General features: G+C 38.2%; 2 protein-coding genes across 3 annotated transcripts in view; both read left to right on the plus strand.

The window, feature by feature from the left end:
- Positions 1–945: 945 nt before the first annotated feature.
- On the plus strand, positions 946–23,141 carry trbd (ubiquitin thioesterase trabid). Of its 2 annotated transcripts, XM_089709768.1 has the most exons (18): positions 946–1,159; positions 1,448–1,719; positions 2,305–2,385; positions 2,966–3,059; positions 3,268–3,362; positions 3,734–3,833; positions 4,217–4,333; positions 4,873–5,020; positions 5,561–5,646; positions 6,940–7,053; positions 7,515–7,643; positions 8,053–8,194; positions 8,668–8,803; positions 9,493–9,601; positions 14,558–14,690; positions 15,346–15,442; positions 16,402–16,550; positions 20,099–23,141. In XM_089709768.1, the coding sequence occupies exons 2-18, from the start codon at positions 1,585–1,587 to the stop codon at positions 20,175–20,177; spliced, it is 1,944 nt and encodes a 647-aa protein (XP_089565894.1). In that variant the 5' UTR covers positions 946–1,159; positions 1,448–1,584; the 3' UTR covers positions 20,178–23,141. The 2 variants fall into 2 exon arrangements, with proteins under 2 accessions (XP_089565894.1, XP_089565893.1); XM_089709767.1 differs by lacking the exon at positions 20,099–23,141 and having other exon boundaries at positions 947–1,159; positions 1,434–1,719; positions 16,402–16,574.
- A 1,882-nt stretch (positions 23,142–25,023) lies between these two features.
- Unc-115a (actin binding LIM protein Uncoordinated 115a) overlaps positions 25,024–25,373 on the plus strand; it is a 121,029-nt gene continuing 120,679 nt past the window's right edge. The window contains exon 1 of the mRNA XM_089709763.1: positions 25,024–25,262. Within this exon, the coding sequence (XP_089565889.1) occupies positions 25,259–25,262 (4 nt within the window). The 5' untranslated portion in view covers positions 25,024–25,258. The remainder of the gene's footprint in view (positions 25,263–25,373) is intronic.

The following is a 25,373-nucleotide window of genomic DNA, read 5'->3' on the forward strand; positions in this document are numbered from 1 at the left end:
GAATAAAAAAAAACTCTACATAATATCACTCTGAATAGTGAAGCTTTTTTGGGTAAAAGAATCGATGTTCAGTTCCGAAGTTTGCTAAATTTATATAGAAATTTTACCTCTATGAAATAATATGATGGAGATGGACTTGTATAGGTTAATTATTTTGATTCTCTGTCTTCTCTCTCTTTTAATGAATCAATTTTGATGGATTGTAAAATAAGCACAGGGTCCATCGGCAAGAAAACATCCGAAAGAAATGTCCGACAGTCTGTCTCACAGCAGCTTGCAAATCTAATTCCGCGTTTCCACCTGCAAGTAGACTTGCAAGTTGCAAGTTGCTGTCAGACCAAGTCAGACAGACTGTCGGACATTTCTGCGGAGGTTTTCTTGCAGATGGAAATGCGGCCTAAGATCATACAGTGTCATAAAGTCATAGTGCTTTGGTACCATTTACAGCTGTGATTTACAGAATGGAAATAAGAATTAAAAATATAAGTAAATTTACATAGCATGAGGGGAAAAGTAAATCCACTGTTGATGTGTAAAATTTTCTAGTAAAAATTAATTACACAATAAAAAATTATTGTAGACCTCCTGTAGACAGTCTCACAGCATAGTCTAAATGAATTGTAAATTGGCCCGTCTAAAAATATTTATTTTGTCTTTTGAGATAATTAAAACAACTTCTAGTACAATTTTGCAGTAAAAATAATTTCTGTGATAACGTAAAATAAGTTTCTCACAATTTCTGCTCTGTTATAGCTGGCAAGTTAACCAGAGTCCAGAGACTAATCTAAATGTTTGGTCTATTTATAGACAATAATCGCCATTATTATAAAATCTTGATTTCTATTGGTTGAAATAATGCATAGGACTCAATCTGGTTGGTTGAATTTGAAATACTCATTGATTTAACCATTGAGCACTAAAAAGTTTTATGTATTATTGGTCCAATGTTAAATGTCAGATGAGACAAATTTAATAGTCAAAATAGAATAGAAAATACCGTATAAACATAATTGCCTTCATCTCCGTTGTTTCCCTTATGTTTTTCCCATTTGTCCCCATTGGTTTCGTTTGATTAATAGAAATTATTTTCGTCCATCCGTAAGTTAAGGCTGTGAAATTGGAGAAAAAAATTGACCACTCAATATTTTCGTATTGTGAAGTAAGTAAGAATTTGTCGATAAATTTGCTACGTTTAGTCTTGACCTTAAGCTTAGGGCATCGATGCTATAATGCAGTTTTGAGTTGTGTAATAACACTGAAATACCACAAACGATGCCAAGTTTTACGTTGTTGAACTAGCTCACAGTTGCAAAAAAGCTCGAGCATTTTAGCGTCAATCTGTCAATTTGTTATGAAAGTGTTGCGAGTTGCGACATTATTGGTTCATTCGTCTTAAATGTGTGGCTTTGTTATGAGTCTATAATGGATTATAGCTTGTTTGTTCTAGGTTAAAATAACTGGGTTGTAAAATAATTGTAACAACTGTGCAAACACGAATGCTTGTCTTATAAGAATCTAGTAAGATGTCAACTTCATAATAGAGAGAGGGGCGGTTGATTTCCACTTATTGTAATTGATGGTAAAATGAGTGAAGAGTTGCAAAATGATGGTAACAAAAAGAGTCCATCGCTGTCTAATGCTGAGGGAGGTGTGCAGGGAGCAGAGTGTGGGGCTCACGTTGATGCTTCCACTAATGTATCACAGACCAATATTGCACAGGTATATCTTTATTCATATTTAAATTTTTAATTTTGACGACGCGGTTGGCGCAGTGGTAAAGTAACTGCCTACTGAGCCGACGGTCCCGGGTTCGATCCCCGGTCAGGGCAAATATTTGTGTGATGAACTCAATTATTTGTTCTTGGGTCTGGGTGTTATTATCTATATATGTATTTATTAAATATTATATTTATCGTCGCCTAGTACCCACAACACAAGCCTTAATTGAGCTTACTGTGGGACTAGGTCGATTTGTGTAATAATGTCCTATAATATTTATTTATTATTTATTATTTATTATTTATTATTTATTATTTAAAGAGATCTCAAATAATTAAATTATGACTTAGAACCAGCAATACATACTTTGTTAGGTTATAATTTATTTATTATAACTTTAAGATTTCTTTATTTGTCAACAAAAAATCAACAACATTGCAACAAAAGTTGACCAAACAAACACATTTTAGTATTTATTATATTAGCTAGGTTTAACTGCTACTAGCTATAAGACTAAATTTCTAAAAGTATTTATTACTTAGTTCTTACATATAGTTTATTTATTCTACATTGATAATATTACAGATGACAGGAGGTGTAGCATCAGATAATGCAAAATGGCAGTGTGAAATATGCACTTATGAAAACTTTCCTCTCTCTCGCAAGGTAGAATTTAATTTAGTCATTTTGGTATTTTTATCCTTATTCTATTCCATTCCATATCAATTCAAAATAATATTTAGTTAACATTCAAAACATGATATTTTTGTGTGAATTGAATTGTTATTTTCCATTTGTATAATGCGCTGCGGTCAGCAAGTAAAACAGCATAACTACGATATTGCGTAGAACGGGGTAGTATAAGTTGCGATATTACTGTATTCGATTATTCTTTTATTCCTCTTATTTATGCTAAATATTATTCATCAGAGACATCCAGCAAATGAAGAGATGTAAAAAAAATGTGTGCGTGTACTAGTAGACGTAAGAAGTGAAACTTCTTTATGATCTTATTTTTCAAAAAATAATTGACTATATTCAACTTTACAGAAATACATCGAATCACGCGTGGTAGGGATAAGAAAAAGATGGCGCGTAACAGAAAAATGTCACGCGTAACAAAAAAATGTTACACTAAATTTTTTTACAACCTCGATAAAGAAGTTTCACTTCAATAATCGTTCAGCTATTGTTAATTATAACTTTCTTAGAAGTTTAAGATCTACATATTACAATTTTATTTCAGTGTACAATGTGCCGGGCGGCCAAACCTTGCCTCGGTGAGGATATATTCAAATTGCAAGATGGTGCAAGTGCATTACCTACTCAAGATATATGTGGTATGATATTATTCTATAATATTTACAAAAATAAGCGAAATGCATGAAGCGACAAATTCAATTTGACGTTTTAAAATATATTTAATTATTGTTTGATGGTTTGAATACAGTTTTATTTTTGTGTTCAAAATAGTTTATCAGTTAAAATAAACTCATTTCATTATTTCAGTATTCAATTTGAATTAAAATATGTATTTGTATATTTTAGGTGCAGAAATGGTCGCAGAAAGATTGAAACCATTGAGGATATCATCTCCACAGGGACATGCGAGTGCTTCGTCAATTAATAAATGGCCGTGTGCTGTGAGTAGATTCTTTTTATAATTTTCAGATGTTAAAAAAAATAATTAGATTTCAGGTTGCGAAACTCATTCTATAGGAAAGTAATCGGCTTGACTATAATATTATTATATGTGATATGATTTCTTATAATTTCTTAATATTAAATGAAACGGGTAAAATAAAAATTAAGTTAAAAATTTTAGTGAAATATTTTGATTCACTTTATTCGTTTGCTATCATTTTTAACTCACCTTCATATGTACATACATATTTTTATTATGACTGCTTAAAAATATCTTCCACTATAAGAATCTTTAGAAGCGTTATTATATTAGCATTATTTATTTAAGCTAGGTCTGAATAATATTATATATTTCTCTTCATTATTACAGACGTGTACATACGAAAACTGGCCGCGTTCGCAGAAATGTGCAATGTGTGGTGCCGCGCCGCCTCGTGGTCATGATACACCTAGATTGATGCACCCCACTGGTGTGTAATTTTGAACGTTATTTATATGTCAATAGAGTTCATTTTATATTTTAAATCAAACTATTTACAGATGTATTCTTGATGGATAAATTATTTTTAAATATATTAGTAAGAAGTCCCAAAGGACGCTATTGTTTTATCAGTTCGATCAAACATGTTTTGTAATATGTTATTTGGAAAAAAAATTAAAGTATTGATTATTCAGAAAAACACAATTTTGTGATGTTTAGAGATGGTTTTATTTAAGACTCATTTTAACTGACTTCTAAAAGTATGCCATCCAGTTGTGAAATGATTTGTGTGCGAATTTTCTGAATATCATTTTCATTTTTTTATGTTAAACATATTGAAAATGCCAACTATTTTGAAATTACCTCTTTCAGGTATAAATGACATATGCAATAGTCAAAATACGTCTGTACATGAAGTGGAGCCGAACGGGCGTCGATCAAAACGTAGGAATAATAATCCCGATTGGATCTGGTTGCAGGCTTGTCTTGGTGAGTTCTATGTAATTATTTTTTTAAGTTATTGTGTGATTAATAATACAATAGGTAACTTGGTCAGTTATAAAAAAAAGATCGAAGACACGTGTCAGAAGTGGAACTTCTTTGGCAAGATTCAAAGATAACAAAATCGTCGCCTTACTCCGTGACGTGATGGTATTGCTTTGAAAAAAGTTTTTACTTTTTTTTTATGGAAAATGAAACAAACATGAGCAAAAATCAACAAAACTTATACTTGGAACACTCTCCCTTTTTTAATTGTGTCTTTCACTTGTTTTTGACGTGATAACGTTTTTAAAATCGTTTTAGTCGGGTGACATGTTCAGAAACTTGTGTCACACCAAAACCTCACGAGCGCGATCGCAGGTATAACGAGAGAGAGACGGACCGATCTCCCGTCTCATCTCGAGCGCTGCCACCAATAAGACGTTATCACGTAAACATCTCGATCATAAACCTACTTTACAAACAACCAATTTTTTTTTTCATTTTTAATAAATACCCGAAAAATCTATATTTTTTACCATTTTTAGGTGTGGTAGAAGGCGACAGTCGTTGCGTCGACGCATATTTAGCGGCTGGCGGGTCCCCAGCCCGAGCGCTCACAGCTCCCGAAGTGGCGCTGCTGAACCGCGCGTCCGCGTTCGACGCGGGACACACGCTCGTGCACCTCGCTATACGGTGAGCTCTATGTAGAGTGGAGTGGACTGTGTAGAGTTGACAGTGTTGAGTTGACAGTGCAGTGCTCGCGCACACAAGCAAGCATGTTTTGGGTGTGGTAAAAGGTGACAGTCGTTGCGTAGACGCATACTTAGCGGCTGGCGGGTCCCCAGCCTGAGCGCTTACCGCGTGAATGTTAAAAACATGTAATGACGATTCGAAAGTGCTTCTAAAAGAAGTCTAATTGAATAAATAAATGTTTGAGTTTGAGTTTTAGGTTACATTGTTGAATTTTGCCTATTAAAATGACTCTACTATAATAAACATGCAAGCAAGTATGTAGAGTCGCATATCGCCCATGACTCACATACATTCAAGTAGATGATACACACGCATGCGAGTGTGTAGAGCCATATAGAGTTCCCATGACACACAATATAAAGTTCTCATGAACCAATGATCGTATAATATCGATAAAAATTGTAAGTGTAATATCATTATTAATGCCAACTGCATTAATAATGTTATAAAATATTTATTATATAAACATTTCCTTTACAGGTTTCAAAGACAAGAAATATTATCAACATTATTATCACAGATATCGGGCGGAGGTCCCGGCTTGAAACGGTCACCATCTTATGTAGGTATGTAATTATGAAATTATTATATTCCTGTTAGGTAGTTTCATTTTTAATGCCTTCCATTGTTAAAAATAACAAAGAATACAAATTAATGACACTTTTTATGAGAAAGATGAAAATGTTTTAACCATAGAAATCTAAATAACAAGACACTAGAAGTCGTAAGCGTGCGTGACCTTGTCGCCACTCAGGTGATTTGCACATCACCAGTGCATTCGTCACTGTTCAGTTGCTCTGGAGACGTATGAGTGTATAGGTACATGGTGTGTTTCAGCAATTCCCATTGCGGAAATTCTTCCACAAGTTGTAATTATACTTATAAAGGAATAATATTTCATCGGAAAATATATTTTTTTAGAAATAATGCCGTTTTTCCTTAAAATTATAGAATATTTACAAGTATTACGAGTGTCACCATAGTAATCGAAATAACAATGAATGACACAGTCGACCATTCTTATTATCACGTTTGTTCGTATTGGAGCAAAAAGTCTCATATACTTAGGGATGTTATTCTAAAATAAACCGTAAATTCGTGCGTTAGGATACATATTCAAAAGCTTAATTTAATAGATAGTTAGTTTTCACTAAAATCAAGCTGTCCAATAAAAGGCATAGTTTACTTGTGTGTACTGTTTAGCTTTCGGTTTGAATGTGTTGATTTTGGCGACAGCGGTTTTCATACGAATTATGACATTATAGCCCTTCTATGTGTCTTGTTATTTAGATTTCTATGGTTTTAACCCATTGACCACCGAGCGGCCCGATCGGGCCGCGACACAATAGATTTTCTATTGTGTCTGTGATCCGGGGACTGAGGGATTAATATAAATGTGAATGAAAGAATAAAAAAACGGAATTGTTAACAATCTTTTCCGATCGTAATTTTTCACGGCTTTAACTGTTTTTTTTTTGAGTTGAATAATTTTAAACTCCAAGTTCTTAAATAATCTAAGGTCTATCTTATTCAAATTTTCAATCTTTATTCGGTTCATCTTAACCGCGGCAGTCCTCGAGTGCCACACGTATTTTTTGAGTGAAACTTCTTTATCGGGGTTGGAAAAAAATTTTGTGTAACATTTTTTCGTTACGCGTGACATTTTTCCGTTACGCGCCATCTTTTTCTTATCCCTACCACGCGTGATTCGACGTATTTCTGTAAAGTTGCATATAGTAGATTATTTTTTTGAAAAATAAGGTCATAAAGTAGTTTCACTTCTTACGTGTGTTCACTAGTACATGCACACATTTTTTTTACATTAATTTATTTATATTAACCACAATTTGTATTTCCAGCGCCCGACCTAGCCTCGGCAATAAGACGACACGTGGCCAGCTGTATACGACATAAAAAGGGCAACTTCCCATGTCGATATATTAACGAATTCTGCACATTCTCGTTACCGGCTGGTGAGTTATTATTTACTAGCTGCTATCAACCGCGTCACTCCGCTTAGCGTGATGAAATATAGGTTTCTAGGCCTTCTAGGTTTCCGCCCGCGGCTTCGCCCGCGCAGTCAAAGAAAAACCCGCATAGTTCCCGTTCCCGTGGGATTTCCGGGATTGCGTCATTTTCCCGGGATAAAAAGTAGCCTATGTCCTTTCTCGGGTATCAAAATATCTCCATAGCAAATTTCATGAAAATTGGTTCAGTAGTTTAGGCGTGATTGAGTAACAGACAGACAGAGTTCGCATTTATAATATTAGTATGGATAGCCTTCCTCGATGAATGGGCTATCTAACGCCGTAAGAATTTTTTTAATCGGACCAGTAGTTCCTGAGATTAGCGGTGTTATGATAAATCCGAAAAAAAAATACAAATATCAAACTCGACATGTGTATTATAATAAAAAATAATTTAAAATAAATAGAAATCGACGAGCTACCAGCCGCGATACAAGAGCAACTATTCGCTGAGCTGCTAGACAAGGAGGCGCAGCAGACGCTCGAAACGGACGCACCAATAATCAATTGGAGTATAGAACTTACTGTTAATTTAGGTAAGTTTTTACTTTTTATTATTCATAAAAGAATTAAGGTCGTCAAAAAATGTCCGAACGTTCATTGAAATTGGCACCTTTTTCATTGCAGTAATGTTCAAACTTCATTGTATCGTTTATTGGTAAACTCTGCCTAGCGTAGGCAGAGTTTTGCGTCGGACAACGAAGACGTCGTTTTATGCGTGATTGTGACTAGTTATTTATTGAACGTCGATGATGTTGTAGTATTGCTTCAATAATGTGTCCGCAACTTGTGCCTTTTTTTATCAAATTGTTTTATTTATTTCTTCTGTAAAGTTTAGGACCCTTGGCGTAAATTTTTGCCTTCTAACAGGTTATTGTGATGTTGTTTGATGCATAATAAAGTTTTGATTTATTTTTTTATATTAAAAGTGTTATTTATTCACAGGATCTCGGTTATACGCACTATGGAATCGTTCGGCGGGCGACTGCTTACCGGACGCGTTATGTCAAGCCGCGTACGGAGTTTTCGATCGCGCGAATGTTTTACGGACTGCGCTCGCTGATACACTGCATCATGCACATAGAAGGTGATATACACACAGACAGACACACAAACATCAAGAGATACGGACATACAGAGACGGCATATGCACATAATTTAATGTATACTCAAACACAAACGCCCACACGCGCATTGAAATTATTTCAATGCAATTTCAATGAAATACACGCAATTTTACTAAAATACGCAGACGCAACACATACGCTCACTCAAACATAAAAAATAAAGAAAGAAAGAATGCATGGAGAAGATATTTTCAATTTCAAGTTGAGATTAGCATCAGAGAGCCAATTGAAATTTGAATGTAATTAGTAACACATTTTTGTGTATGCAAGATACATACACAAAGATTGCGTTTAGTTATGACAAAAGAAATAATCTTTTTCTGACAATTCAAATTCAAATATTATGAAAGTTGAAAATTTGAAAAAAATTAGCTAAAATTTCAGTTTATCCGAAACTTGTACAAATGCATTTATACTTAAAATTCGTGTACAGTTTCTACGGTCGCTTCCAAGCGTGGGAGCGGTTACAAGCGGCGCAGTTACAGTACGCACCGGAGGAAGCCCAGCTGCGGGCTGAATGGTCCAGGCTGTTGGCGGCCGCGGCTCGACCGGGCACTGCGCTGCATCAGGTGATAGATTTATTAATGGAAACAAATAATAAATAAATATTATAGGACATTATTACACAAATCGACCTAGTCCCACAGTAAGCTAAATTAAGGCTTGTGTTGTGGGTCTAGGCGACGATAAATATTATATTTAATAAATACATATATAGATAATAACACCCAGACCCAAGAACAAATAATTGAGTTCATCACACAAATATTTGCCCTGACCGGGGATCGAACCCGGGACCGTCGGCACAGTAGGCAGTTACTTTACCACTGCGCCAACCGCGTCGTCAAACAATATTTTAATATTCGATTTTACAGTACACTGTAGTTGTATAATAAATGAGTTTCTACAGTACACAATATAAATAGAACATTTTATTTGGCATGAATTCCGACTCGAAGGATCTTAACATATTTTTTGAAGTGAAACATCTTTAGGCGAGTTGAGAGTAAAAATTTCAAGGTCGCGTCATGGCAATACTGTCAAGTCAGGCATTGATTTTGGTATATTTGAGTCTTGCCAAAGAAGTTTCACTTCTGATTCGTGTGCTCGGTACACACGCTCAATTTTTTAATATTTTTACTGTATAAAAACCTGTCAGTAACACATAATAATATTTACCCAATTTTATGCAGCCATTTGGAAATAATGTACAATCATTTCGCTGATTTATCTTTATTTATATAGTTTTATTTAACAGTTGCACGTATTTGCGCTCGCGCACGTGTTACGGCGGCCGGTGCTTGTGTACGGCGTCGATGTTGTGAATTCGTTCCGCGGTGAAGCACTCGGATATGCGCGTTTTCAGGGTGAGATAGAGATATTTTTATTTCACCTATTATTTATTTATTTATTTATTTGGAGAACACACAGGTACAATTACAAATATAATAAGATAGCATTATTGTAACATTCGGCTATTAAATCTAAATTGCACCCTCAACGTCTCACTGTGTACATATTAAATACATAAAATAACAATAACAGAAAAAATCAGAATCTATAGCAAACAGTTATCTTAACAACTCCTGCTATTAATTAAATAAACAACTTCTTTAAATTATTCTTAAAACTAATTTGAGAGCATGAAAACATATCAGTGTCATTAAGTAGAGAATTATGCAAATTACACATTCTATGGAGTGGCGCTCGTTGACCGGCATTAGTTCTTGTGTGCCTTACGTGAAAAAGATTTTTGGAACGACAAGGTCTTGTTGGGGCCCGAAAGTACAATGACTCGAGTAGATATGGAGAATCGATTTCACCCAAGCAAATTTTTCTGAGAGTAAGTGCGTCACTTAATGAGCGCCTGTCAGACAGGGACATCATATTGTACCTGACCAACAGATTATCATAAGAACAACGAGGCAAATGTAGACGAAAGTTAAGAGACCGTAAGAATTTTTTTTGAACCATTTCTAATTTATTTTTGTAAATGTCATAGAAGGGATTCCATATGGGCGAAACGTACTCAAGTTGCGATCTTACTAAACTTTGAAATAGATAAATGAGTGTTTCTTTATGCCTGAATTTTTTTGTTATACGGCTGATAAAGCCCAACATACGGTAAGCCTTTTTTGTAATGTAGTCTATGTGATTATCTAATGTTAGTTTAGTGTCTAGGAAAACACCTAAATCACGTATACATGTATCGGTGTCAAGTGTGTGATCCCCCAATTTAAATGTTGACGGTATAATTTTAATGTTTTTTGTAAAACGCATATGTTTACATTTGTTATGTGAAAGAAATAATTTATTATTCTGGCAATAATTTGACAGTCTATCGAGATCCTCCTGAATTAGGCATATGTCACTTTCACTTGACACAGAAGAGTAAATTTTTAAGTCATCTGCGTACAAGAGAAATTTTGTGTTTTGAAAACATGACGAAATGTCGTTTATGAATAGGACAAATAATAAGGGCCCAAGGATGGACCCTTGTGGAATACCAGATGAAACATCTACAGACGACGACATATAACCGTTCATAACAACAACTTGGACCCTACTCTGTAAGTATGAGGAGAACCATCGAAAAAGATTGCCCTTGATGCCATTATAGGACAGCTTTTTTAATAGTAAAAGATGATCCACCTTGTCAAAAGCTTTTTGAAAGTCTGTATAGATAGTCTCTATTTGAGCCTTTTTATCCAAACCATTGAAAAGAAAGTTGGTGAAGACAAGAAGATTAGAAAGTGTAGACCTATCCTTAACGAAGCCATGTTGTTCTTCAATAATAGTGTGCTTAAGGCTGGCAGATATGTGGTGGTGGACCAATTTTTCAAACACTTTTGAGATAACTGAAAGAATTGAAATAGGACGGTAATTTGTTATATCATCATTTGAGCCAGATTTAAATACAGGTGTTATGTAGGCTTTTTTCCAGTGACTAGGGAATTCACCATTTATGAGGCATTTATTGAAGATAATTTCGAGAGGTACCGATAAAGTTTTACTGAGTTTTTTCAAGAAAATAGGGCTTAAGTTGTCAGGACCAGGGCCTTTGTTAGGGTCAAGGTCTGTTAGTGCTTTATATATATCAGACTGTGAAAGTGTTATGTGATTTAAACATAGTGAGCTGTGGGCATTGTCTGAATGCAAGTGATTATCAATGTTGTATGCACCAGGAGTCAACGGTTCAAATACTGACTTGAAATATGTAGAGAACATATTACATATTATAATGGGGTCATTAGATGTGTTTTCATATAGTTTCATAACTTTAGGATATCCAGAATTGGTTTTCTTTAAGTCTGATGTATATTTCCACAAGTGTTTGATATTGTCCCGAAGTGAATTCTCCACGCTTTCTATATATTTTGTATAACAGTTCTTAATCAGTAATTTAACTCTGTTTCTAAGTAAACTAAACTCTTGATAGTCCCGTAACGATCTATAGGTTTTCCAACGTGTCCATATTTTTATTTTACGCCTGAGAGTAGAGATTAAAGGTCTGGAAAACCATATAGGGTAGCGAGTTGATTTTGGTTTAATGACCGGAACATGTGTTTCAATAAGGTTATTTAAAACTTTATAGAAATATTCAACTGCAGCCTCGGAGTTAAGTTGACCAATTTGAGATTTCCAATCTATGTTTGACAATTCTTTGTTAATTAAATCATAATTAGCATTATAAAAATTTCTTTTTATTTTAGGTGAACTACACATATAGTCCACATGATATGAAAAGCATAATGTTACCTCCAAGGGAGGGTGATGTGGAACTGGGTTTAGTAAAGGATCATCTGCAATATTAACACTAGTTTCATCAAGAGTACAGAGAATGAGATCAAGTATTCTATTGTTTTCATTTAAAATTATGTTGAATTGTTTCATGTTCAGAAAAGCCATGGTATAAGTTAATAATTTAGACACATCTGTATCAGATGTGATTGGGTGTAAAGAGGGGAGATTAGGCGACCAGCTAAGATAAGGTAAATTAAAATCGCCAAGTAAAACAACATCTGAGAATATACCATTCATATAAATATCATGCAGTTTAAAAAAATATTTGTCATATATTGAAGCTTTGGAAGCCGGGGGAATGTAACAAGCACATAAAAGTAAGTTAGAATATGAAGGAAAGTGTAGAAATATCTCCTCAAGATCGTGAGCCTCTAAATCGAGTCGTCTCAAGACGTCTATGGACTTTTTTACAAATACTAATATGCCTCCGCCCCCTTTCTTACCAGTTGAGCTCAAATTTCGGTCCCTACGAAATGTAAAATAAGTGTCAGTCTGTAACTCTGAGTCAAAGATGGAAGTAGATAGCCAAGTTTCAACCAGGATGATAACATCATAGTTGCAAGTAAGTAAGCTTAATTTTAATTTCATAATTTTACTTTTTAAGCCGCCACAATTTTGGTAAAATATAGTTAATTTAGTGTAATGCATTATTGAAACAGAAGTAATGTATAAGTAAAAATAAGTAAGTTTTTGATTTGGGATTAAGATATGTTTTCATGCTTCTCAGTTTCAACACAAAATTAGGAGAACCTTTGAAAATATTATACACATAACATATAAAAATTATAAATGTAAACAATAAATTTGAATAGCATAGTCATATTATTTTGTTTATATCATTGCTGCTATGTATATGTATAACGCGCGATTCATCAGATTTCCTAACCAAAATACAGCAGTTTTTCACCCATACATATTTATAATTTTTAGCTTTAGCCTGTTGCCTAGCGGAGCGAAATAAAATTTTATTTTTAAGCGTTAAATGTTCATTTATGAAGAACCGTGCATTTTGGGAGACGGCTGTGGCAGCAGAGGCAGATGTTGGTGTGCCCAGCAGCGCCGAGACCGTGAGGGTGCGGCGCGCCCGCGCCGCAGCTATTATATCGTCGCGTAGTCTTCGGGTGTTGAGTTGAAGGATAATATTTTTTGGGCGATTACTAGGAGAACCAGTAGGACCAGGAGCTATACGATGTACCGATCTTATATCTGCCTCGGTAATGTTTATACCTAACAATTTACCAACCTCGATGGAGAGGTGAATGAGGTTTTCAGATTTCTTCTCAGGTAAATTTTGAATTTCTACATTACAGCTGCGGGAAGCTTGATCGAGGTCATCGAACTTAGACTGAAGATTTTTCAGGTCTGCGCGAAGTTGGGTATTCTCTTGTGATAAATCGGGCTGTATAGAAGATTTCGATGTTTTTATTTCTTGTTCCAATTCCGCAATTCGTAGCTCAGACTCCAGTAAACGCGCCTCTAATCTTTCAATATCGCCTTTGAATGATGATGTTACTTCTTGAATTGCTGCATGGAGGTCGTCCCGCCACTTTTGCTGCCAACTTTCGAATTTGTCGTCGAGATACTGCATGAGCACATGGGGGTTTATATTACTGTGAGTCGATGCAATACTGTCTTTAGGGGAAGACGGTCCAATAAACAATCCTTGTTTTCTTGATTTACACAACAAACATTTCCACTTACATTTGTTCATAGGTAATATCTTCTTAAATTCACTCTCTGACAAATTTGCACATTGGTAATGTAAAAAGATGTCACAAGAACTACATTTCATAATGTCTTTGTCATTTATACTTTTCTTACATTTGCCGCAATCCATTGTTAATGATTATAAAAACCACTTTATTATATGTATTTATGTATTATATCAGTTTTAAATCACACTTTACAATCATTTAGACATAAAAACTTTTTAAATATTAATTTTAGCTTTAAGATGTAATGCGTGACGTGACACCCGTGATGACAGATGTTATTAAATGTTGTACCATATTGTATATTGTACCATATTTAATATTAAAGTTTATTGTGATTAGATGTGAAAAAGAACGGATATTCAATAATTGACGTACAATAAAAAACTAGACGTATAAATTGTCCAATGCAAAACTCTGCCTGAGCGTCTATTAGGCAGAGTTTTCTAACAAGCGTTTCAATGGATTTTGAATATTATAACTGTCGAAGAATAAGGTGCTTATTTTAATGAATGTTTTATACAACGCAGCTCGGACATTTGTTGATTTAAATTTTAATTGGCGATTGTCATTATAGTTATTTATAATACGTCAATGAATGAATTGATTATGAGGCAATATTACGTAAAACTCTTATTTCATGCCGTGTTGGTACGTATATTGTAGTTGCTTCGCAAACACACGATATTCCGATCATAGGACACATTGTTTAAATTCTCGCAGTTAAATTCACTGTTGTGCAAGTTATTTCATAATTTTATGTACATGCAATGTGCCCTGTATATTTATTTTTACTATATTTCCCAGGTATATACCTACCCTTACTCTGGGATGTGGAATTCTGTTCCAAATCGCCGCTGTGTCTCGGCTACACGCGCGGACATTTCTCTGCGCTCGTGCCCTTAGAGCCCTACGCGCATAGACACGATTATATTTGCCGGTGAGTAAGAAAAAATAAAAAAAAAATTGTGTGTGACGAGCACATGCGTCAGAAGTGAAACTTCTTTGGCAAGATTCAAAGTTAGAGGTAGGTATCGCCTCACTCCATGACGTGACGATGACCTTGAAATTTTACTCGCAATGCGCCTAAAGAAGTTTTATGTAAAAATACTTAAAATGTAATAATCATGAAAGTCTGAAAAAATACATCAACTAGGTACATGTTGACGCTAGAAAAACGAGAATTATTATTTTACGAAAATTTTTTTAATGTGTAAAAATAAAAAATAAAAATTAGTTGTTTGTAAAGTAGGTTTACGATCGAGATGTTTACGTGATAACGTCTTATTGGTGGCAGCGCTCGAGATGAGACGGGAGATCGGTCCGTCTCTCTCTCGTTATACCTGCGATCGCGCTCGTGAGATTTTGGTGTGACACAAGTTTCTGAACATGTCACCCGACTAAAACGATTTTAAAAACGTTATCACGTCAAAATCAAAATCCACCTGCAGGTCCAGTCGACCTCGTAGACAAAATCACAATAATTTATACAAAAAATAAAAATCAAAATAATAAGGTATACAGATAATTAAAAACTAATATTTTAGAAATACGGTGGATTTTTTTTATAATTTCTTTAAAATATATTGTTACAGCGAGCCAACGGAAGAAGATAGCGAGGACATGACATTTCTACCGCTCACGGATTCAGAAGGAAAATTATTACCTGTCCACTTTCTTACTTGTGATGAGGTAATGTATATTTATTTATTTTTTCTGATTAAATAAATGTTATATTTTGCGAATTTAAATTTAGACTTAAATAATTGAAGTGTTTGTAAAGAGCAAGGAGTCATTAGTCAGTTGTAAATGTTTTTAATTACATATAAAACAGAAGGACATTTAATGCCTAGAAGCCATTTTAGGGTTATTTTAAGGTTAAGGCTCATTGTTAAATTTTAGGGCATCAAAGTATAATAATTTGTTATGTTTGCCATGTTACTTGTATTTATCACCCGAAAGAAGTTAGCGCGGAAAGTTAAATTATATTTATTTATTTTATTTAAATCACTTTACTATGCTAGTTAATAAAACAAATTACTTAAAACTAAAACTTATAGCTAAACTAGCACAGACGGCCTTATCACTAAAGAGGATGATCTCTTCCAGGCATTATTATATTATTAATCCTAAAAAAACTGCTCCTTAATGCTCCTTTAGAATCAGTAATTGCTCCACTTTTATAAGTATAAGTTTATTTATAATTGATTAAAAAAAAACAATTACTGAAAACTTGATTTCTAAAACTTTGAAAAATATTCACTTTAATAATTTTCAAAATAATAAACAGTTAAGGCTGCAGTGCTGATTCATGTAAATATGGCCTAAAATTGTTTCGTACGGCTGCTTGCTCTTTCTAAACCCGCCTATTGAAATGCCCACACTATATTTCGTATGTTTATCCGCATAAACCGGCCTATTGACACTCACACACTAAATTTCATATGTTTATCCGCATAAACCGGCCTATTGACACTCACACACTATATTTTGTATGTTTATCCGCATAAATCAGCCTATACACTTTATTTCGTGTGTTTGTTTGCATAACTCAGACTGTTGAAATGCCCACGCACTATATTTCGTGTATTTATCCATATAAACCAGCCTATTAAATGGCCACAACTTAATTTGACACGTCTGTCCGCTAGATGGCGGACGAGGAGGGCGTGGTCCGGCGCTGGACGTGCGCGTGCGTGACGGCGGGCGGCGTGCTGTGCGCGCGCCAGCGGCTGCACGCGCGCCCGCTGCTCGCCGCGCAGATGTGCGAGGAGTGGCTCAACCACTACCGCCGGCTCGCGTGAGTGTGCCCACACACACACACACACACACACGTGACGGCGGGCGGCGTGCTGTGCGCGCGCCAGCGGCTGCACGCGCGCCCGCTGCTCGCCGCGCAGATGTGCGAGGAGTGGCTCAACCACTACCGCCGGCTCGCGTGAGTGTGCCCACACACACACACACACACACACGTGACGGCGGGCGGCGTGCTGTGCGCGCGCCAGCGGCTGCACGCGCGCCCGCTGCTCGCCGCGCAGATGTGCGAGGAGTGGCTCAACCACTACCGCCGGCTCGCGTGAGTGTGCCCACACACACACACACACACACACGTGACGGCGGGCGGCGTGCTGTGCGCGCGCCAGCGGCTGCACGCGCGCCCGCTGCTCGCCGCGCAGATGTGCGAGGAGTGGCTCAACCACTACCGCCGGCTCGCGTGAGTGTGCCCACACACACACACACACACACACGTGACGGCGGGCGGCGTGCTGTGCGCGCGCCAGCGGCTGCACGCGCGCCCGCTGCTCGCCGCGCAGATGTGCGAGGAGTGGCTCAACCACTACCGCCGGCTCGCGTGAGTGTGCCCACACACACACACACACACACACGTGACGGCGGGCGGCGTGCTGTGCGCGCGCCAGCGGCTGCACGCGCGCCCGCTGCTCGCCGCGCAGATGTGCGAGGAGTGGCTCAACCACTACCGCCGGCTCGCGTGAGTGTGCCCACACACACACACACACACACACACACACGTGACGGCGGGCGGCGTGCTGTGCGCGCGCCAGCGGCTGCACGCGCGCCCGCTGCTCGCCGCGCAGATGTGCGAGGAGTGGCTCAACCACTACCGCCGGCTCGCGTGAGTGTGCCCACACACACACACACACACACACGTGACGGCGGGCGGCGTGCTGTGCGCGCGCCAGCGGCTGCACGCGCGCCCGCTGCTCGCCGCGCAGATGTGCGAGGAGTGGCTCAACCACTACCGCCGGCTCGCGTGAGTGTGCCCACACACACACACACACACACACACACACGTGACGGCGGGCGGCGTGCTGTGCGCGCGCCAGCGGCTGCACGCGCGCCCGCTGCTCGCCGCGCAGATGTGCGAGGAGTGGCTCAACCACTACCGCCGGCTCGCGTGAGTGTGCCCACACACACACACACACACACACGTGACGGCGGGCGGCGTGCTGTGCGCGCGCCAGCGGCTGCACGCGCGCCCGCTGCTCGCCGCGCAGATGTGCGAGGAGTGGCTCAACCACTACCGCCGGCTCGCGTGAGTGTGCCCACACACACACACACACACACACGTGACGGCGGGCGGCGTGCTGTGCGCGCGCCAGCGGCTGCACGCGCGCCCGCTGCTCGCCGCGCAGATGTGCGAGGAGTGGCTCAACCACTACCGCCGGCTCGCGTGAGTGTGCCCACACACACACACACACACACACGTGACGGCGGGCGGCGTGCTGTGCGCGCGCCAGCGGCTGCACGCGCGCCCGCTGCTCGCCGCGCAGATGTGCGAGGAGTGGCTCAACCACTACCGCCGGCTCGCGTGAGTGTGCCCACACACACACACACACACACACACACACACGTGACGGCGGGCGGCGTGCTGTGCGCGCGCCAGCGGCTGCACGCGCGCCCGCTGCTCGCCGCGCAGATGTGCGAGGAGTGGCTCAACCACTACCGCCGGCTCGCGTGAGTGTGCCCACACACACACACACACACACACGTGACGGCGGGCGGCGTGCTGTGCGCGCGCCAGCGGCTGCACGCGCGCCCGCTGCTCGCCGCGCAGATGTGCGAGGAGTGGCTCAACCACTACCGCCGGCTCGCGTGAGTGTGCCCACACACACACACACACACACACGTGACGGCGGGCGGCGTGCTGTGCGCGCGCCAGCGGCTGCACGCGCGCCCGCTGCTCGCCGCGCAGATGTGCGAGGAGTGGCTCAACCACTACCGCCGGCTCGCGTGAGTGTGCCCACACACACACACACACACACACGTGACGGCGGGCGGCGTGCTGTGCGCGCGCCAGCGGCTGCACGCGCGCCCGCTGCTCGCCGCGCAGATGTGCGAGGAGTGGCTCAACCACTACCGCCGGCTCGCGTGAGTGTGCCCACACACACACACACACACACACACGTGACGGCGGGCGGCGTGCTGTGCGCGCGCCAGCGGCTGCACGCGCGCCCGCTGCTCGCCGCGCAGATGTGCGAGGAGTGGCTCAACCACTACCGCCGGCTCGCGTGAGTGTGCCCACACACACACACACACACACACGTGACGGCGGGCGGCGTGCTGTGCGCGCGCCAGCGGCTGCACGCGCGCCCGCTGCTCGCCGCGCAGATGTGCGAGGAGTGGCTCAACCACTACCGCCGGCTCGCGTGAGTGTGCCCACACACACACACACACACACACGTGACGGCGGGCGGCGTGCTGTGCGCGCGCCAGCGGCTGCACGCGCGCCCGCTGCTCGCCGCGCAGATGTGCGAGGAGTGGCTCAACCACTACCGCCGGCTCGCGTGAGTGTGCCCACACACACACACACACACACACACACACGTGACGGCGGGCGGCGTGCTGTGCGCGCGCCAGCGGCTGCACGCGCGCCCGCTGCTCGCCGCGCAGATGTGCGAGGAGTGGCTCAACCACTACCGCCGGCTCGCGTGAGTGTGCCCACACACACACACACACACACACGTGACGGCGGGCGGCGTGCTGTGCGCGCGCCAGCGGCTGCACGCGCGCCCGCTGCTCGCCGCGCAGATGTGCGAGGAGTGGCTCAACCACTACCGCCGGCTCGCGTGAGTGTGCCCACACACACACACACACACACACGTGACGGCGGGCGGCGTGCTGTGCGCGCGCCAGCGGCTGCACGCGCGCCCGCTGCTCGCCGCGCAGATGTGCGAGGAGTGGCTCAACCACTACCGCCGGCTCGCGTGAGTGTGCCCACACACACACACACACACACACGTGACGGCGGGCGGCGTGCTGTGCGCGCGCCAGCGGCTGCACGCGCGCCCGCTGCTCGCCGCGCAGATGTGCGAGGAGTGGCTCAACCACTACCGCCGGCTCGCGTGAGTGTGCCCACACACACACACATATATGTGTGACGTGTGTACATACACTCAAAAATTACGCACTCATATGTGTAGGCGGACATATACACACTCGAAGGCAAATTCACACGCACTGTAGTCTGTACCGCACACACATGAGCAAAATGAGCATATACACAAGCCTCATAAACGGACACATACACGCACACAAAAACACACCTGAGCGCACACAAGAGCACAAACTCACGCGAATGCAAGCGCACGCGCAAACACTATGTTGACAATGTTAGACATGTATACAGGGCGTCACAAAATTAGTGTACTAAGATCAAACGAAACATACAATTTTTCATATACTAATTACGTAAAAAATACTCTAAACGTAAAAACTTTTTTTTTTTGTATTGACACTAAATGCGGAACATCCTGTATTATATTAATTTTACTAACGTTTTATTATTAACCTGTTCTTCTAAATTAAAAATAAAGTAATATTTTACAGACAACAAACGCGCGGCCCATTCCCGCCGCGATTGCACACGGCTGAGTTCTCCAGCGATCCGGATACAGATGAAGAATAAAAACCCTTATTTTGGAAAAATAATATATTGTTATATTTATTTGGATGTGTGTTGAGTAGATTCTCCATGCGTGTACTAATTTTAGTAGATTTGTAAAAATTTAAAGCTCGGGTCTAGGCGATACCGTCAGATCATGGAGTAAGGCGACGATTTTGGTATCTTTGAAACTTTTTATGTGTAGGTGTCATTGAAGCTGTTACAAACTTACAATAATATGTATAGAAAGATAAATATTCAGAATAAAGTTGCTAATTTTTACTAGTCCAAAATACTACATATTTGTCATAGTAAAAAAATTTAAACTTCAAAGCTAACTAACTCTCAAAGAATTCACCTATCTTGATATTTTATTAATTCTCGAATAAAAATACTTATACGAATTTAATTATTTTCTGTTTGACAAGTATACATATGGAATCTACTCAAAACACTTGATAGTTATCTATATACGTGATTTCTGACTGACCGTAATCACCAACATATTAAAACGAATAAACCGCTTATTTAGAACCGTTAAAAATTAAAACCAAGAATAAGATCTTTAGTTTTATAGTTCAATTGAAAACACAACGAAAATAAATAATTACTTTAAACAACCTATTTCAAGCTTAATTGCATTGTAATAAGGTTCACATTTCAATGCATTCTAATAAACTTAATTTTGCAAGTTAAATAATACCTCTCTAATATTGATAAAATAAGCTCTGTTTTTTTCCTCCGAATAAAATACTAAAATCAAATAAAACATAAAAAAAAACCTATGGAAACTCGGTCTGAACTCTAAAAGAATATTCCTTGATAATGTTCATATTTTATGATGATACAAATACATATTTACAAATTATTTCAATCAGTGTTTCGTCTCTTTAGCTCAAAGTATTTGCCGCACTTTTGAACGAGAGGAATAAGGCAATTATGAGTTTGAACGTAACAAATAAAAGATTTTAGTATATTTATTGACTATAAAAGTTAATAAAAAAAATTGGCTACGTACGAAAAAAATTCTAAAGCAATAATATAGGCAGAGAGATGGACTATGATTTCACAATATAATCGAATACACAGAAAAATATATTAAAGTGATTTAAAAGAAAGTGATACTGAATGTTATTGGCTAAGTTGTATAGTGTTAGTGCCTTTCGATGTCCGTGTTTGATTTGATATGATTTGTAAAGGGGAAATCATAAGATATTTTTCTTTGTACTCGATTATATTGTAAGCTCTTACGCTATAAATTTGGGGATCGTACCACTAATGCACTTTGCATATTACTATCTCTGTCTAACATACGATTGTCTATATTTGCGTCCTTATCGTTAAAATGCCTAGTGTATTGGTGGCTTTATATAGAGAAAGCGATAATTTGAATAAATAATTGTAAAAAATGCAAATTATTATTATTAATAGATTCAGGCTGTATTTGAGGTTTACGAGTCAAGGTTTAGAGATGCTGTATAAATGCCTTTTCATTGCTTAACGTTACCATACTATTGTATTCGCTTATTGATATAACGTACTTGGTTGACGGTATTAGCATTTTGGGCAAAATAAATTAATATTATTAAAATATTTTAAAATACTCTCATTTGAAATTGGAATTTTAAGAGAAAGGTCAGGTAAAGGACTATAAACATAATTATATGAAACGTTAGTCTAGGCAAGCAAAAATAAATACATTGCTTAAATACCTATAGAAGATATTTTTAAAATAGCAATATATGAAGGCTGCTTCATCTTTTTGGTGATTTCTTCCAGGCAACTAAAGGTATTGTGATAATAAATGGCAGGTATTTCTGCACACAATGCTAATATTGTTAAGAAGTACATTTACGTTTTTCTCCTAAAATGTAAAAGGATTCGTTTTACTTATGTATAGTTGGATTTTGACGTTTCACTGAGAAATTATTACATATTTTTAAATATTTTTAAAGCGGGGTACAGTACGTTTATCACTTCCTATAGCTTTCCCTATTTTTTAACTAGATGGCGCTCTTTTAAATAGTCAGAAATATTTTTTATCTGGCAATTTCAACGTCATCTACGATATTTATCTGCCTGAAGACACTTATCCGTAACTAAAACGAATTGCTTTACAATATAGGAAGACGACTTTAAAAGCATCTGGTGATAAATTATAATAATGTTACTCTAAGTATGAAAATCACCGTGTTCCAAAATGTGAACGCTTAATATAGTATTGTTCACGATTCTATATTTATTTTTACACTCGATAGCGTAAGATGGCAACACTATGGTGTTTTTACACTTTGCAACTATTTTGCATCTGTTGAAAGCTGAGCTGTGTCTATTCGTTCAAATTTTCATGTAGCTATCCCTTTCTATCGCTATAAAACAATCATGTGTTAGAGCGAGAAACTAAACCAAAGTAAAAGCATCTCATCTCGTTCTAACATAATATGTTTTGTTTTGACGATAGAAAGGGATAACATATTGGATAATGAGAATCGAATAACACACGCTCGGCTTTATCTTAGAATAATTAAATGCAATAATAAAAATAGTTTTCTTCTAGCCGCTTAGGAAATTCTTAATTATTTAGAATAAACAATGTTAAATAGACATGACCATCCAGTCATTAGTTGCAAAGTGATCAATTATTATCATTCTTGAATAAAATACCGCTCAAAATTATAACGCCGCATTAAAAAGATAAGGAGAGTCTATTGAAAGTTCATTGTACAGAGAGTATAGGTTTCTAATATTTATTATATTCCGGTGTTATATGTAAATATATTGAAATTGGTTTGCGAATTTCGTAGGTGTATAGAGGTTAGATCGATCGTTTGTAGACTGGGGAATGGAATATTTAGGCAAGCATGATGCGTGAGATTTCTCTTCATATTTTTTTTATTTAAAGTTAAAAAATAATTAAAGAATTTATTTGGTTACTCCATAGTTTTTTTTGTCCATTTTTGAAGTTTGTTTAATTGCATAAAACGTCTACTTCATTATTTTCTATATCCAATTTACAGCTTTATGATTGCGACTACTTCAATCTTAATTATTTTTTTTTTTATGTATTCAGATAGATAAATTAGAATATATTTTAACGAATAAGTAGTGATAATGACGTCGCCATAATTTTTGTCAAAAATTTCAACTTTTTCAATTTAACAAAATTTAACCAATCACTACTCCATAGTTCTCTCTGTCCACACATAACTGCTAACCGCTTACGAAAATCTAACAAATTAGTCATTGTTTGAATCTAGGACGTTTCTATTGGACTATTAGTGTGAAGGATTTGTGTGGTTTCAGTGTAGGATGTAGGATTTAGTCTATGATCACATCGCAGAGGCATCTTCTATATTATATACTGCCATTCCCGCTATAAAAAATATTTAACTTGAAATAGTATAAAACCTTCATCGACTAAGTTTCAAAAAAACAGCATCGAAATGTGTAGAGCAGTTTGAAGGATTTATATATAGGTACACACACACAGGAAGACACTTTGTATTGTGATACTATTCGTGTAGGTACTTAATTTTAATTGCACATATAAATGCTCTATGTAGGTTATTATTTAAAAGCACGGTAACCTAATAGAACGTTTATGATAAATTTTATTATAAAATAATAATTATTATTATTTACACCTTTGTGTTCAGCCAGTAGGTACTTGAATATGTAAGTTGTGTTAATTCACTGCCAATTTCGACTATTTCAAAATGGGCTTAAAACTATAGTAGAATTATATTAAGATGCCGAAGATTATTGTTATTTAAAATTAAAATAGCTAGCCACTCACGTTATCTTCTGTTGGTTGTAAAATATAAACACTTTAAATAAATACTGCTTACAACGAAAGTGTTTTAAAAGTTCGTATATAAACGCAATTTTACAAAATGGTACTAAACACAAACCTTGTAAAAGTATTGAAAACTATGCATAATAGGTATGTAAAAACATAATCTGCGAAAAAATTATATGATTGTTCTCACGCACATGCTTGTCTATAAAGATACAAGGCCACGGGCGAATTAATTTTGTTTTGCGGTCGATAGGTAATCCACTTTTCCATTTTAGTATGCAAAAGTCAATAACACTTATTTATATTCGCTTCATAATATATTATTATTAGTTGTAATATTTTTTCGATAAAATTGTAAATACGCTTGCGGGTTTCTTTTCACGCTGATGTGTTATGTTTGGGGTTTATTTTGTTAACAAACGTACAATTTAATTTTTAAATTATGTACATTTACCGACAGGTTAAAATCAATAAAGCACGCATTTTATGAAGCGTCCATGTTTCTTTTATTTTTACTCCCTGTTGTGTGATTGTGTGGTGCTTGAAGATTGGAATGTATGGGTTAATAATATGGGAAGTATTCGTTAAATCAATGAAGATTAAAATAAGGGAGAGTTACGTGTTTAACTAAAAAGCTGAATCGATTTGTATATGGTAGGTAGCTTACTAGCTACAGGCATTAAAACATATTTGTACTCTAGTCTCTTTAAACTCTTACTTGAATTTCCTTGAAATTTGAATAAATGATGAAAATTCAACATGCAGCAAACAACGAAATTATAAACTTTAAGCCTTGGAAGGAGAAGTCTGTTCAGTTTAGAATTTTCATTTTTCTAACAATAGCATAACAAAGAAAAGTGCATTTCTATCGTAAAATATTCCATTTAACTAAACATAATTTTACACAAAAAGAAACATCGTCAACTTTGTAAGTACTATAGATAGAGTCATGATCTTCAATATAATATTTCATTCCACAGACTATATGAGCAGTAGGTACATTATAATTATTGTGCAAGCGATAGCAAGTGAACTATGAAGTTGTGAACGCATTTGTATTACGCCTAAGTTCGGAACGCACGCGAGAACGACGTAACTGACAGCTGTCGCGGTACAAAAGGCACGGAGGGAGTGTTGCTTGCGGGTCTAACGTTAAAAAGTTAATTTAAAAAGTTTTGTGACTGCAACCATTATTGTTTTAAGATAAAATGTGTGTGTGATACCTTGAGTGATTTGTGATGAAGCAGACGAGATAGTTCTAAGCGTATAATTTTGTGAGCTGACGCGAAAGAAAGGAACTTAAAAAATGGGTAAGTCCGCCGGCTGGCGTTCTATTTTATTTGTTTTATTAATTTCTAAGCGATGTACAGGTAAAGAAAATATAAATATGTTTATTATTAGTCAGGTGCACAAAACATATG

Source organism: Colias philodice, chromosome 23 (genome assembly GCF_061535455.1).
Source record: "Colias philodice isolate Cphi_HAF_F1 chromosome 23, ilColPhil1 Martin Lab GWU primary, whole genome shotgun sequence".
NCBI classification, from domain to species: Eukaryota; Metazoa; Arthropoda; class Insecta; order Lepidoptera; family Pieridae; genus Colias; species Colias philodice.